The following is a 15,854-nucleotide window of genomic DNA, read 5'->3' as shown; positions in this document are numbered from 1 at the left end:
GCAGCAGCCACCTCACCTCACCTCACCTCACCTCACCTCACCGCCGACCCCCGTCGCTTCCTGGCGGCAGCGCCCACGACCCGCCCCGCCCTGCGCGCCTTGCTTCACGTCAGGCGTTCCCACTGCATCACTTCCCCTTTAAGAGGGAGGGATTCAACCTCTGACGATAACGAAGACGATGACGTCCCGTCACCGGGACGGAGACAGCGGCTCGGTAAGCGGAAAGCGGAAGCGCTCTCCTCCCACGCGGCCTTCCCATAGGCTGCCCGGGAGATGCCCCGCCCCCTCCGGCGCGCCCCATGGCTGGCCGGGAGCGGGGGGTCCCTTGCTCTCTTTCCCCGCGCGCCTGGAGAAGTTGGTACCGTCCCTGGCGGTGGGGAAGGGGTGGGGACCGGGTGGTCGTGGCGCCCCCTGGCGGCCCTTGCTGGCGGGGGGCGCGGGCGCGGGTGCGGGTGCGGGTGCCGCCCCGCGTGGCCGTGCCGGTGAACCGACCCGTAACGGCCGTTCGGGACCGGAGCGGAGCCGGCGGCCCTTCCTCCCTGCCTGCTTTTCAGCAGCCTTTTCTTTACTAGGTGATATTTTGTCTATTTTCTCCTCTTGCAGGTGTAGGGGTTTCTGGCTGGGAGCAGGGGAAGGCCGGGGAGCCATGCTTCGTTCCTTCAGCTACGTGACTGGGCACACTGGCTTCTGTGGCACTATCAAAAACTCACCGAGTGACTTCGTAGTGACAGAAATCGAGATGCCCGAACACTTACTTAGGGACACCCGAGCTGAATTGCTTCAGAAAACCAGCGAAGCACTGCTAGAACAAAGTAGCCCGTGCCTGCAGCAACCCAAAAAGCTGAGAACGGAGCCTCCCAGTCCGTGTGCCCAGGGCTGTGGTGGTGGTGCGCCCAGTCCTTCGGAACGTGACGCAAGCTGGGCAGGAGGCGACTGTTCTGCACCCCCTAACAAAAAACAGCGTCAGGGTGAACCTGCACCAAAATCTGGCCTCGAGGAAGCCAGTACAGTGGATTCCTTACTAGGCAAACCCATGAGTGAACTGCTTAATAAATTTGCTTGCGATCTGAAGGATGCGTGGGACTTGGAACATAATGCCGATGCTGGCACTAGGGAGTTCTCACTGGGACCTATACTGGACAAGAAAAATCGAGCTGATTTACACAGTGCTGTTAGGCAGAAATTCCCCTTTCTAGTCACTGTTACAAAAGACAATGAAATGATTGTAAAGGGAAATGCTGATTACAGAGAACTTTGTCAGTTAGTGACTGAAAAGGAAACAAGTGATTTCTTTAAATTTTTAGATGCAAAGCTAGAAAATTCTACATTTTCCTTTGAGCCTGATGGAAACAAAGAGCACAGAAAAGCAGTTCACCACTTTATCAATAGAAAATTTGGAAAACTTTTAGAAACAAAGTCTTTTACTGTGACAGATGTCAATGATCATCCAAAGATGTCAATAATGGTACGATTTCGAGAAAAAAGTTGGTCCAGAAAAAGGTCTGCTGGTGGTTTCCAGGAAAAACAAGATATTTATACAGGTAAATATTACATTTTTAGTGAAAGTGTCAGGTATTACGGTGTTCTTTACTAAGACTGAGACTCGGAATCATTTTTATATGATATATAGGCCTGGTTGACCCATTGTTTATGCTGAAATAAATTATTATTAATTCAGTGTAGTTACATTGCTGGAGGATGGATGAATCAAGTTACTGCATGATTTTACATAAACTGTTCAGTGATAATGGTTACAGTTCTTGTAGTTGTAGCACTAACTCTGTGTTACTCCCTGTGTGCTAGCTTTCCCTTGAAAGTAGTTGGGGGATTTTAGAAGATGCATCTAGATGTTGGACAAGTTACTAAGGTCAAATTTGCTTTATGATCTCATTCCTTAAAGCAGTTGGTTTCTGATATAGAGAACGTTTCTCGCAATAAGTCGATACATGTTCGTTGAATTGTGTTGCATTTTAACGCGTGCTATTTTTAAAGGCAGCAGGGGTTCTGGTTGTTCTAAAGAGTCTTGTGTACTGTGTCTTTATTTTTTTCTTTCAGTACTGAAAAAGTCTCATTTCCTTTACTTTTGTGGGGTGGGAGGACTGTTTCTTTGCAGTTTCCATGCTGTTGTAGTTTGAAGGGAAGAACCTAGCCATCTGTCATGGCAGAACACCTGTATCATTTAGAAGTGGAAATTCCTAATAATTCTGAGATGATTGTTTCAGCTTTCACCCTTCAGAAAGAAAATCTAGAAACACTAGAAGCAATCGGCTTCTTGGCTGCTGAACTTAGTGTTCTTCCTTCAGACTTCAGTTACACTGGCATCAAAGACAAGAAGGCTATTACTTACCAACCTATGGTTGTGAAGAAGGTGACTCCTGAGAGGTACTGACAATCTGGGTGCATTCAGTTTAGCACATATTTTTATGTGTTAATAGGTATCAATGTGGTACAATCTTCTGAAATGTTCTTATTGATCTGTCTTCCCTTCTTCTGTGTTAGAGCACAGTGGAAACGGCTGTATTATTTTGTGGCTTTGGGGAATATACAGCTTAGCATGGAAATCCCCCAGTGTTGGAATTTAAGGAAAAGTCTTGCCTTTCTCTGTTTTTTCATAATACGAATATACTATACTGTCTGGGACAGTATCCTTCCAATTCATGCTCATGTGATCCACTTTACAATTTCTTAAATATCATCCACTAGCTGGAACCGAGAAGAAGCCTATACTACTTGACACAACAGGTTTCCACATACTATCAAAGTATTGTCTGGTGGTCCACAGACAACAATTTAAAAGCCTTACACAGCTACAAACCTAAAGTAAATCATTACAAGTATACTTTGGACAGATGCTGTCTTTGAGTGTTAAGTATCAATTTCTATTGTATTGCCCAGTTTAGAAACATGAGACTAAGTAAAGAAGGTATCATGAAACCTGAGGACAGAAAATACATTCTGAATAATGTGTCAATAATGGAAGATGTGCCTTGCCATTCCTCATTTTTGTTACTCTCTGTAGCCAACTCAGTGGGTAAAAAATATATGTTAAGTTCTGCCATAGTAACAGTAAAAAATTGCTGGAGTCAAAACCATAACTTATTTCTTCCTCAGCTTTAACTTTCTAGTGGTTTTTGGTCTTAGCAACAAAGTACACTTTGCAAATAAAGGAAAGCAGAAGTTATGTTTTTAGGATTTATTACGAACATAAATAAATATCAGTAGTAAAACTCCACTGCAAACTGGGCTGTAAGGCCAGTTGTTCAAGAGATAGTTAGCAAAACTTTGCATTAATGTTTAAATGATAAAGAAAAATAGTTAAATGCTTCCAAGCCACTAGTGTAACAGGGAAAACAAATAATTTTTAAAAATAATTTATAAAGTTATTAAAATACTGCTTAGAGTGTAAGCTCTTATGCTGAAAGTTTCCTTTGATTTGAATGACTATTACTTACACATAAGAACAAACAGATTGAGTGGATATTTTAAAGGGCAAATACTTGAACTGTCAGCTGTGTTTCCAATTACAAGCATCTGCAAGCATACCCAGAGAATCAGTGTGCTGAGTTTGTTTTTGTTCAGGCTGACCAAGAAAGAGCAATTGTGTTTTGGAGTCTGCTAGAGCGCATTACTTTTTCTTTTTTTTTTTTTTTTTTAATGAAAAGCAGATTTTTAGGACTGAAGAGTAAATTACTTGTTTTTCAATAAAAAATGCAAAATTCAGTTCAGTTGCCTTGAGAAAGTTCAGTGAATCGCTTCATTCCAATATCTGTTGAGCTGCAGGATATAAGTGCAAATGAAGCAAACATTTAAAAGTATTTCTGGACTATAACTACATTTTAAGACTTCTGTCTCTGCATTTGATTTGGTTTTCTCATAATAATCTGTCTTAAATCCCTTTTTAATTTTTTTGAAGTGTTTTTAATTCTAGTGCAAAGGTGAAGAAGACATTAGAAGTTGGATAGCTTTAGTGAGGATGGTTCATAATTTCTCCCAATTATTTCTGCAGGTTGAAAGAAATTGGAAGCAAAATGGAAAACAAAGGCATGAGAATACACAACATACATTCAGCATGCCAGCACCTTAGACTTGGTCAGCTGAAGGGCAATCACTTTGATATAGTTGTGAGAGATCTCAAACACCACAGTCATGACTCTTCTGCAGATTTGAAAGAGAGAATATCTGAAGCAATGGAAAATGTTGAGGTAGAAAAGCCTCATGGCTGCCAATAATGAGTAGAGTTTTAATTCTGTGCTGTAAGAAAAGTACTTTTAAAGAAAATGCTTGTAATAGCACAATAATGGCACTATTTCCCAGTTTTGATGGGTTTTGCTATTTTATGTCTTTCCTGCATTACTTAAGGAATCAGGAGTAAAGCTGCCTTCCGAGGAGGGACCATAAGTGAATTCATTTTGTGCTACAGACTGCAGACCCCAGAGTGGTGCAGCAAGACAGATGGGAAATTTGGTAGCAAATGAGCATGGATATATGACCTATTGCTGCACAGACCTAAGGCCAACCGAAGTGATGTGTTTCACTGTGGCAGTTGACAGGGTGAAAGACTATAGTTACACATGTCAACTGGTTGCGTTTTCTGGTCATGTGAGGAACATGCATGGTTGGCTCGGGTGAAAAACTGCATACTTTCGTGGCATAAATACATGTGAAACGTCTGTAGCAGAGAAAGAAGATCCCCTGAAATTCATTGGATTTTGATTGCTGTTATCCTTAATCCCTGAAGAAAACCGCGTCATCAGACATTCTTAAATCACTGAGAAAACTAAAAGAAAATAATGGAAAAGAAAACCATTAGGTGTTTTCTACAGCAGTAATTTTCTTGCCCTATCTTTCTAAGTAATAACCATAATACAAATTACTTTAAGAAGATTAATCTGGGAATGAAGACTTGAAGGAAAACTACCCAGTGTGCAAAAGCAAAATACATTACATGTATTTTGGAAATTAATTTTATTATTGAAAAAAGCATTCAGCTGGTACTTTAATACTTTTCTCTCTCTCTCTGCTCCATCTGACTGGTTTTTTGTTCTGCTATTTGGAAAATGAACACAAATTCCTATGATTGTGTGTCTTGCTTTATTAGATTTAGTTTACTGGTCAGATGATGAATGACAAAAACAGCATGTGTGTTAATCCAAAATACGGATTTTTCATGTTCCATGAAAACAAAATCGCGTATGGGACCCAAGGATGTCCAAAGCAAGGTTATATAATTTGAACTGAAAAACCATTTCCAAAACAAATACTGTATGTTTTTTGCTTGTCTACTCCATGCATACTTACTATTTTCTAGAAAAGGATGTTCTCATTGGGTCACATGGCTGTGATTTTACTGCCCACATGTGACCTAGAACTCATCAGGAGACTGAAAATCCCAATTAGCAGAAGTGCTCATTCTTGGTCTTTACAATTGTAATAATAATACAAATGATCTCATGTGAAAAAAGATTAGTATTTTTAAGAAAAAATGTCCAACAGTGGTTACTGTTCATTACCTGTGCTATGCCGCATTTGCTTGAATAGAGATTTCATAATTTGGAGCATATAAAAAACTCAATTACTTTGACTTGACCTGTAGTTGTATTTATAATAATTAACTATATGGAAATAATTTTGTTTCATTTACCTATTTTTTTGTGAAAGTGAAGACTGATAGAACTTGGTTGTCTTTTAGATGTTTCTAAATTAGGTGCTAAAATATCGTAATGAATCATAACTTATGGGTTTTTTATGTGTTAATTCTGATTAAAAAAACAGTTTGTATGCATTTTGGATGTAAATGTAGATGTATGTGTGTTGTATGGTTAGTCTTACTAATTGTACCTGGCACTTTCATGCTTTTGACATACTTATTCTTTATCATTCTAGGCAAAAGGTTTTGTAAATTACTACGGACCTCAGCGATTTGGACAAGGACAAAATGTTCAGACAGATCAAATAGGATTGGCTTTACTGAATGAAAACATGGTATTTTCATTTTGTAATTTAAGTGGTTACTGTCAAGTTAATTTTACATTAGTGTTGCAATGTCTAGCGCTGGAGTTGACCTTCCCAGTGAACAATTTCATTTGTGAGATAAACCCATATGTGTTCTGGAAGTAATTGCCAGATCAGTTTTGACAACAACATAAGCATGAAAATCTTCATACTGAAACAAAAAAATCTTTTTTAAACAGCAGGTGTAGCTTTAAATAGTTCAGGCAGTGATTTTTCTGTCTATGATTGGTATGCGATTGTGATCATCATCATGCTACTTCGCAGGAAAGTGGCTGCATTCCATACAAGGTTTGAACACTACAGTGAAGCAATCTTTATACAATGTTTATTCATGGTCCTGATTGCCTCCTAACCTGTAGCCTCTTTATCCTGCTGGGGGTCTATATACTTCTTAAAAATGTCACAAGATATTACATGGGATCACATGAAAGGATTTGCTTTTTCAATATCAGAGTAATTTATATGCTATATAGAAGAGATTACTGCTTTCCATTATTCCTTGGCTACTTTCCCAAACTCTTAGTTCTGAGTGATTGCTCCCATGTAAGCTAAGGAGAGTTTATTTCTTAAGTAATAATTCATAAGATGAGTCATATACTTTTCAATGTATATGGTATAGTACTCGGCACAGGTATAAAACAGAATCAGACACTACAAAGTCAAGTGAATACTTGAGCATCCTTTTCTTCTAATCTTGTTTTGATTCTGAGAAAAGTCAGGAAAACTTATTCTCCAAATATGAGAAGAATCAAGATTTGAGAACAGCCCATAAAAGTTACTGTTGATGTATCTGACATTTGAATTCTGGTATGCTAGAAGTTGGTACCAGCTGCCAGTCCCTGAAGAGTAATGATTTAAATCTCTAGTCTTAACGTAGGTACTTTTTAATTTAAAACATGTAGGAACTACTATTTATATTAAAAATGTGCCAGTATGTGTTTGCACAGTCCAATACAGAGGAGGACAAGAACGAGATGTCACAGATGGGTATAAGTGCTAGCAAATTGTGTGGCTCCACTGGTGCTGCAAGTAGGACAGGTTAGTGTAGTGTTTTCCCTGTCACAGTGTCATCTAACCTAATACAGATCAGTTTAAAAAAAAGAAAGATTGTTGTCCCTCTGTGTGAGACTGTGGGAAGTGTTCAGACTAAATTTTGCATGAAACATGCAAAAGGGAAAGAAGGAACCTTCCTGTTCAGGATAGAATGATGGCATTTCAAAGTGGAGGAGTTCTAACTGGATGTTCCAGAAGAGTGACTGATTTCTCATAGAGCTTCAAAAGCTGTTTGTGTCTTCTGTGTGACTAAAATCTTTCTTTAATAGGAGAAGGGACACAACCACGTTGGTTTGCTGTTCATGGCATCTTCTGTGAAAGGGAGAATTTGACTTTGACCTTAAAGAACTGATATAATTTTGAGAGGTTGCAGAATATGTTAACACAGAATTGGATGCGTGATTATCTGTTTAGTTGACAAATAGTTATATTTAAATGCAAAAAAAAATTATTAATATTGTTCTTTAAAGGTGAAAGCTGTGAAGTTATTCTTCACACCTGAAGATACTGATGACCCTGTAAACAACGCAAAAAGATACTTTCTTCAAACTGGTATGTCCAGTTAAATTGTCTGTATATTTATTCAGGGTCGGTATTGTGAGGGAATAAGTTGTTGCTGCACAGAGAGATACTTTTTATTTTGCTGCTGCTTTACAGCACTTAATAGCTTATTCTGCAGAACTCAGTGGAGTTGCACAGTTAAAAATTAGATGAAGATGAGACCCTAAATGTGCAAAATAGTGGAAAACTAATGTACTTCAGGTGCAAGATGGTATAGAAACAAACGCTGTATAGCATAATGCTGGAAAAGACTAAGATAATTTTATCAAAGCAGTTTTAGCCTCCTTCCATCTGTCTTTTGGAATATAAACTTCTCCTCCCCAATAAATGAAGTATACAGGAATGAGACACCAACTCATACTCAGCATTTACCATGTGTGGGCATCTAATTTTCTGAGATTTCTATAACAATTTTAGCTCTTGGTTTTTGCACCTTTGGGCTTTGGTTTTACATCTCTTTAATTATGTATCTATTCTGTGCTTTCCTGTGATCTACCTTCTTTCTGTCTTGAGCTAAAATCAACAAAATATGTCAAAGGCAGAAGTGTGCTGAGTAAAATGCTCTGTTTGTCATATTTATTGTTTTTATCATTCAACTTAACTTTGTCTCCAAAACAAAAAATTTGGAGTTGCCCTTGTCTTCAAATATATTTGTGCTTTTCAAATATTCCACATCTATTAGCCTGCTTATCACTGTAGATTGACAGAAAACTATGATATATAGCTTCAAGAGACACAGATATGTTTCATTTCACTTCACAAAAAAGATACAATGAATCATTCTGTGCTGTACATTGCTGTATGATGCATGGAAAGACATTGATGTGGACTCTGAAAACAGCTGTTTTCCTTTTCCTGAAAGCAAAAGGTAAAAGGCTATGCAAAAGGCTTCGTCAGATAATCACTTGTAATGAGAAAATCTCTAAACCATAAAATTTTAAATATACAACATCTATATAATGTAGTACAAAGCTGATTAAATATATTTTCGTCTTGGTGAAGGCTCAGACTTCCCAATGCAAATTGTACCTTTGAAATAAAGACATGATTTTTACCCCCTATCAAATACACGTTCTCAAATGATATAAAGTAGAGTTTAATGTTCTTTTATAGCTTGGTTTTTACTTTCAGTTACCTGATCTAAAAAAAACTTTGGAGTGATGAAGTCGGTTTCTAAAAAAAAAAAAAAAACCCCCAAAAAACCCAAAACCCACAACAATGCAAACTAGGCTGAATAACTGAATGACAGGTAGTTTACTTTATACTGCATGAGGTAGACTAGAATTCATAGGACTGTGTTGATAGGCATCTAAGATGAAATTTGTCTAACATGACACATTGAAGGAAAGGGAATAATAACCTAAAAGTCAGCATAAAGAGGTTAGACTTACACCATTTTTCCCTACCTGATTATTTCATCTTCTTAAGTGTATTTTTTCCTGACAGGTAATATTTGAAAAATCAGGGATTACTTATATGGTTATTTTTGTTTATATCAGAAGATGCAAAGGGTGCACTTGTGATGCTGCCAGAATTTAAAGTGAGAGAGAAGATGTTGCTACGAGCTTTAAATCGCTATGGTGTAAATCACGAAGGTTGTACCAAAGGATGGCTCAATATTCCTCATTCCATGCGCATATTCTATGTCCATGCTTATTGCAGTAAAATTTGGAATGAAGCAGCATCATATAGACTGAAGATCTATGGTTCAAAAGTTGTTGAGGGTGATCTTGTCTTCTCAGAAGAAAATGATGAAAGCATTTCCCTGAATGACAAGGTGAGTCTTCACAAAATAGTTCTTATAAAAAAAAAATAGCTTAATGCACTTGAATACATACTCAGACATACTCTAATTTTGTGACATACTCAAGCTTTTATTTTGGTTCATTTATTAAAATATTTAATATTAGTGACAAAGGTGAAAAAAGTGATGTAGCTTTTTTTGATTCACCATAAATAGGCGAGATCTATATTAGCAGCTTTTATCTGTTCTAACTGTTCATTTTATTCAAGTGAGAATAGGAACAGAATGTCAGAATTGATATATGTAAGAATTTAGCCTGCATGCTATATAATGCTCTCTTAGAATCTGACTGGGGAAAACCTTCAGAGTGGACTCTGGGTGCGCCTATATTATCAGTCAGTGCAGATCAGAGTCTTGCTCTTCAGGTCAGACCTTCCCATTATATATACTAATGAATGTAAGCCCATGGTGAAAGGTGGCCTCAGACCAAACTGGTCATCTCTTTGCAGCTACACAGTCAAAGCATGTGTAGCACCATTTCACTTACTCAGGCAATTAAAACAGATTGACAGGGAGAGTAGTGAAGGGCAAGGGAGTGCTTCTGCTTGCACACAGCACAGCCTGGGTGCTGTGTATGGGGCCATGGGTGAGCCAATGAACAGCACCCAGCAGTGGAGTGTATGCTGGTCCCAGGTCTTGGCATGATGAAGTCCATTCTGAAGTCCATTCTTCTTTCAGGGTTGGCATACCTTTTTCTTATTGTGGAAGCAGTTGGGTCTCTTCTCCCAAGTAGCAAGTGATAGGACAAGAGGAAATGGCCTCAAGTTGTGCCAGGGGAGGTTTAGATTCGATATTAGGAAAAATTTCTTCCCTGAAAGGGTTGTCAAGCATTGGAACAGGCTGCCCAGGGAAGTAGTTGCGTCACCGTCCCTGGAGGTATTTAAAAGACGTGTAGATGTGGGTCTTTTCCAACCTAAATGATTCTGTGATTCTAACTTTCTCCTGATCGTCACATAAAGCATAGAAGTGTTTTACTGGATAATAAACAGGTGTGTGCATAGGCAGAATGTATGTCATTTCTTTTGGGTGAACATCTTACAAATTTGAAAATAAGAGCGCTTGGAAGGTTACTGAATAACCTCCAGTCCGTGTAGAGTGGCTTCTGTTTCCATTGTGATTTTTCTTCCACAATATTTTTGAGAGTGAATGTTAATAAAACTAGTAGATCAAATAAAATGAAAAGCAGAGGTATAAAATTCAGTATTGAGTTATTGCATTTAATGTAGATATATTCCTATTTAATGTAAAATATTTTTCGTAGTATTTTTGCTTTTGCTGATTGTAGCACAAGATTGCATTGGCACAGTTAACTTCAAACTCAAAGAATATGAGTTTGTAGTGATAGTTTGCTAATTAGTGGGAGCTAGCATCAGTAAATATTTAATGCAATGCCATTTACCAGTAAACAGATTACTTTATATTAAGCATCTCTACTATTTTTCATACCTGAAATAGATTATTGTCCTTGTAGTAGTCAAATAACCTTAGAATCCTTTATGAGTTTGGGAGTACAATGCATAATTTCTAAAACAAAGTGTATGTTTTATTTTTAAAAAAGTTTTTTTTCTTAACTTCTTAAATGTCTTGTCAGGTTCATGTAGTCACTGCTCCAGAAGAGTCAGCTAACAGATACTCCATAAACCAAGTAAGTCTGTATGACAAATTCTGGGTTGTTGATCTCTTTATTTCATTAAAATATTTTGTTTTAAAAATAATGTGATTAACTGGTGCAGTCTTCCTTGCCAGAATGCACATTAAAGAAAACACATGTGAACTAATCTCCACTCTCATAACAAACAGGAGGAAAGAATATTTACTTTGTAATGGAAATAAGTACAGTATCATTTGCAGTATGGCAATATTTATCTTGAAGCTGAATGTAAATACTCTGAAAATTTTTTCAGTCTACTGGGAAAAACATTCAAGAGCAGTTGATGTTCTAATTTTTGAAGGTTCAGAGTGCATAGCTGTGAAGTCTTACATAGGCAACTTAATGTCTATTGCTCTATCTCTCCCAACAAGCAAGGAAATTAATGTTAGTATATTTCTAGTTTGTTTTAGGAATTCTGATACATTGATTATTTTTTCTGCTTTAATTACATCCAAGATACCTGCCTTACACAGCTTTATTTCACAAGAGAAGTTGCTGTTTTACTATTTCAGGCCCCAAAACACAAGATTTAGACACATTTAAAATTGTAATCACATTTATTTAAAGGGGAATTGGTGGGCTTTATTTCAAATATGTTTGTTGTTTTGTTTTTTTCTTTGAAGGTGGTTCTTCCAATGGTGGGACATAGTATCAAGTATCCCAGTAATAAAGTTGGGCAATGGTACCATGAAAGGCTTTCTAAGGATGAGCTGCAGATGTGCAAATTTAGAGTGTCTCCATTACAGCTGAATATACCTGGATGCTACAGACCCATTTTGAAAAATGTTCAGAATCTGTCATATTTTTTGGAAGATAGTGAAAAAGGAATTGAAATTGAAGACAACCATCTGAATGAATCAAAAGTCTCTCTTCATATATCATTTGACCTTGATCCTTCATGTTATGCAACAGTCTGTCTGAGAGAAATAATGAAATGTGACTTTTAAGATTCCAGTTAATGAAAGATTGCAGGAATATTATACAATAGTGATATTTTATTTATAAAGCCAAGAAAATAGGGGACAATAAGAGGTTCAAGCCAGAAACAGGAAAAATTCATAGATTGAGATTCATACTGATTAGGAAAAAAAAACCATCAAAACCCTTTGGAATGTTCCAAAACATTCCAAACCCTAAATGCAAACCCTTGGATGCATTGGAATAAAAGTTATGTGTTATGCCAGGCAGGTTTAACAGAACTTAAGGGAGCCATGGGCTGCAAGCATGAATTTCATATTTGCATAGACACCTGACTTGCAAAGTTAAATCCTGGGAAAATGTTTGCAGCAAACAAATGTATCTTTTATTTCATAATAATTAAAAAAAAATGGTTTATGCTAATTGCTGTTCAAGCAATAATGTTACAAGTTTGCAGCCTGCAGGTATCTAACTGAGAAGTTGCTGTACTGAGGTTCACTAAATGTATTGTGTTTTTGTTGTGTTCAGGTACCATGTGTTAAAAGGTAAAAGTCCTGAGTCAACAGTGACAAGTCATCTGATACTTTATCAGGCACTTGATGAATCCCCCACCTTAAATTAATGCTAAGGATTCCAGGATTAAGTAGTGCATAGCTGTTAGTTAGCGCCTATTCAAGTAAGCTCATCAAGATGAGGTGAGTAATTAACATAACTGCAAAACCATTTATAATAAACCCAAAACCCTGTTTTATTGTTTACAGGATGCAGACTTTATTCCTGTTACTGTAAAGCCTCATGGTGGCAAAAAAAATGTTAATGGAACCATCCCTGGAAAAAAACTTTAATATTTTTTTTCTTAATTAAAAAACCCACAGTTAACTGTGATAAAATTAGTGGATTTGTGGAAAAGGGGAGAGCAGAAAATGTCATTTACCTTGGCTTTAGCAAAGCTTTTTGACACTGTCCCACAATATTCTTGAAACCAAATTAGAACATTATGGTCTGGATGAGTGGACAACCAGATGGGTAAAAAAGTGATTGGATGATGAGGCTCAGAGAGCAGTGGTTAATGGGCCATACCCTACCTGGAGTGAGTATCACAGGGGTCTCTCCTGGGCCCCATCCTGTTTAATGTCTTTGTCAGTGACCTGGAGAAGGGGATGGCATTCACCCTCATCGAATTTGCAGATGACACCAAATTAAGGGAACAAATGGATACTCTGGAGGATCAGGCTGCTATTCAGGGCAGCCTAGACATTCTGGAGGAACAGGCCAACACGAACCTTATGAAATTCAGCGAGGGCAAACACAAAGTGCTACCCCTGGGCAGGAAGCACCCCTGCAGCAGCCCAGGGTGGGGAGGGACAGGCTGGGGAACGGCTCTGCGGGAATGGCCCTGGGGGGCCCAGAGGGCAGCTGAACATGGACCAGCCACGTTCCTTGGCAGCAAGGATGACCAGCAGCCTCCTGGGATGTGTTAGTAGGGACACAGGCAGTAGATCAAGGGAAGGGATTATGTCTCATTTTTAACATGTGTTAGACCACATTTAACTTCTACGTCCAGTTTTGATCCCCAGCACAAGAAAGACATCAAAAATCTGGAGCAAGTTCAGCGAAGGGCCTCCAGGCTATTTGGGGACCAGAGCACTTGCCATTTGAGGAGAGGCTGAAGGAACTGGGCTTCTTCAACCTGGAGAAGAGATGGCTTGGGGGGAAACCAACAGCAGCTCCCCAGTATCTATGAGGAGGTTAGCAAGAAGATGGAGCCAGGCTCTTCATAGTGGTGCATGACAGGAGAACAAGAGACAATGAGCATAAATTGAAATGAGAGATTCAGACTGGTTAAAAGGAAATACTTTTCCCCTGTGAGGACAGTCAGACAGTGGAACAGCCTTCCCAGAGGCTGTGCAGTCTCCATCTGAGGAGGTTTCCAAGACCCAACGGGATAAAGCTCTGAGCAACCTGGTTTGAGCTCAGAGGCAACCCTGTTTTGTGGAGGCAGTTGGACTTGAGACCAGAGACCTCTTCCAACCTGGATTACCCTGTTATCCTAAACAGAGTATTGCAAGTGTTTATTCAATCTGTAGATGGCAGTATGACTTAAAACTAAAATGGAAAACTCTACTCATTTTTACTGAGAGAGAATTAATAATATAAATTGAATTCTGTTTATGGCATCAGTCTTTCAGTTGTTGCTAACAGCTGAGTAAAATAAATCTCCGAAGGTTGATAAATAGACCTAGAATTATAGGAGTAGGAAAAATAGAAATATAGAAATAGAATTCACATGATTTCAAAGCTTGTATAAAACTGTGTAGCAACGAAGGATCCAGATAATTCACTGCCTTAAATAAGAGGATTACTCTGTAAGTCTGTGTAATTAATTAAAAATTTGACCCTTAGATTTATATAGGAAGATAGACTGTCATGCAAACAATAGCTACAGAGCCACTGTAGGCGACTTACAATGCTTGCTCTTGTGCTTACTCTACACCTCAAGTTTATGGTATACAGCCAAACTGATTGAAAAATCCATTTCCCTGCCGCGACCCATCTGACAGAGCTTTGTTCCTGTCTTCGCTTTTCAGTATCACCTCTTCTGTCTTCCACCTGCCCTTAAAGATACCCCTCTTCTGGAAAATTACTTTTAACTCAAATCGTTTTGGTACAGCACAGCTCAAAAAGAGTTGTCCTGTCACCACTGACATGGTAAAGTGCTCCAGTGCAGACAGGAAGCTGCATGCAGTTACAATGACCAGAAGAAATAAATAGCGCTGAAGTTCCATTTAAAGAGACTGTTGTGGTTGTCTTCCATGTGGCTCAAAACAGCCTTGAAAACCATCTCATCACATACAACATTTGAATACATAATGTATTAAAAGTTGAGCCTTGATTTGGAAAAATACAAAAGGTCAGATTAAAAGGTTTTTGACTGAAAGGCATGCTATTTTAAAATAAAAGATCAGAAGATGGTGTTAAAAGAGTTCCCCTATAATCATTTTAGGCTCATTTGTCAGTACTTCTATTGAACACTAAAAGGACTAATCTTCTTAAGCAAATCATTCTTTCAGCAACTTTAAGGTGAAAGAGCTAATTATGTGTGTCCATGGATTAAATTCCTATAGCAGAAATGTTCTACTAGGGAAAAGTCAGGTTAGCTATTAGGGTGTTTATATGGTAAACATCCTTCTTATTTCAGTGGGCATTTATTTGTAATTCATTGTCTTAATCTTAGCAGCTATTTTGTAGGATTATGTACAGTTGAATACAGAGAGTTTCGTGTGAGTGCAATACTCAGCTCCCTAAGTATAATCTATATAAGCAAAACATCTGTGCCCCTGCATTTAGAAAAGATGATAATTATTGTGCACTGATCAGAGGAAGGAAAAGATTGATATGTTAGTCATCTCTCATGTTACTAAGTACTTCTATTGCTACCATCCTTTTCTGATAAGCCTTAAAGCACTTTGCTAATACTAATGAAGACAGGTCTCTGATTCTGTTTCTAACAAAAGGGGTTTTAAATTCAATGGCCAGTTGATTTTTTCAGCACAGATGATAGATAATTGGGCATTTGAATGGGAAAAATGCAAATGTTCTTAATCTGTGAAATCCTGTTACTTTTAATTCATTATAAATTTGACAACTAGTATTATCCTCAATGAGAATGTACAAATTTTCAGATCTTTCAGAATGAGATGGCTTAAAATTACATTCCTATCATAAAGGCAGTTCAGAAGCCAGGTAGATGTGTGATTATTGGCCCAGCTCACTCATTAAAACTCCATTAACTCCTCTGTTAGTGTCAGTACTTGTCAGCTGGTGATTTGACCTCTTACACCCAGCTGATGAGCA

At 38.1% G+C, this 15,854-nt stretch overlaps 2 protein-coding genes across 12 annotated transcripts in view; one reads left to right on the top strand and one right to left on the bottom strand.

The window, feature by feature from the left end:
* IRAK4 (interleukin 1 receptor associated kinase 4) overlaps positions 1–153 on the bottom strand; it is a 33,379-nt gene extending 33,226 nt beyond the window's left edge. For 3 of the 7 annotated variants that reach the window (XM_075494407.1, XM_075494359.1, XM_075494415.1), the window contains exon 1: positions 32–149. The gene's annotated coding sequence lies outside the window, so the exon portion shown is untranslated. Of the gene's footprint in view, positions 1–11 lie in introns of all 7 variants that reach the window. The other 4 variants (XM_075494369.1, XM_075494379.1, XM_075494388.1 and 1 more) reach the window with 4 other exon arrangements.
* PUS7L (pseudouridine synthase 7 like) lies at positions 57–15,105 on the top strand. Of its 5 annotated transcripts, XR_012774406.1 has the most exons (10): positions 239–358; positions 604–1,541; positions 2,223–2,382; positions 4,007–4,202; positions 5,884–5,982; positions 7,536–7,617; positions 9,126–9,403; positions 11,022–11,075; positions 11,705–12,694; positions 13,564–15,103. XR_012774406.1 is itself a non-coding variant. In XM_075494301.1 (9 exons), exons 2-9 carry the CDS (start codon positions 647–649, stop codon positions 12,026–12,028), a joined length of 2,088 nt encoding a protein of 695 aa, XP_075350416.1. In that variant the 5' UTR covers positions 57–214; positions 604–646; the 3' UTR covers positions 12,029–13,541. The 5 variants fall into 5 exon arrangements, 4 of the variants coding, with proteins under 4 accessions (XP_075350416.1, XP_075350426.1, XP_075350394.1 ...); XM_075494301.1 differs by lacking the exons at positions 239–358; positions 13,564–15,103 and adding an exon at positions 57–214 and having other exon boundaries at positions 11,705–13,541; XM_075494311.1 differs by lacking the exon at positions 11,705–12,694 and having other exon boundaries at positions 13,564–15,105.
* The last annotated feature ends 749 nt before the right edge of the window (positions 15,106–15,854 follow it).

The sequence above is a fragment of the Mycteria americana genome, chromosome 1, assembly GCF_035582795.1.
Source record: "Mycteria americana isolate JAX WOST 10 ecotype Jacksonville Zoo and Gardens chromosome 1, USCA_MyAme_1.0, whole genome shotgun sequence".
Lineage (NCBI taxonomy): Eukaryota > Metazoa > Chordata > Aves > Ciconiiformes > Ciconiidae > Mycteria > Mycteria americana.
The sequence above is the reverse complement of the archived record's forward strand: the minus strand, read 5'-3'. Positions and strand labels throughout refer to the sequence as shown.

Coding starts and splice junctions, on each gene's coding strand:
- PUS7L (XM_075494279.1), top strand. CDS start 300: ATGGCTGGCCGGGAGCGGGGGGTCCCTTGCTCTCTTTCCCCGCGCGCC. Junction 1,542..2,222: donor AAAACAAGATATTTATACAG/GTAAATATTACA, acceptor TGATTGTTTCAG/CTTTCACCCTTCAGAAAGAA. Junction 7,618..9,125: donor AAGATACTTTCTTCAAACTG/GTATGTCCAGTT, acceptor TGTTTATATCAG/AAGATGCAAAGGGTGCACTT.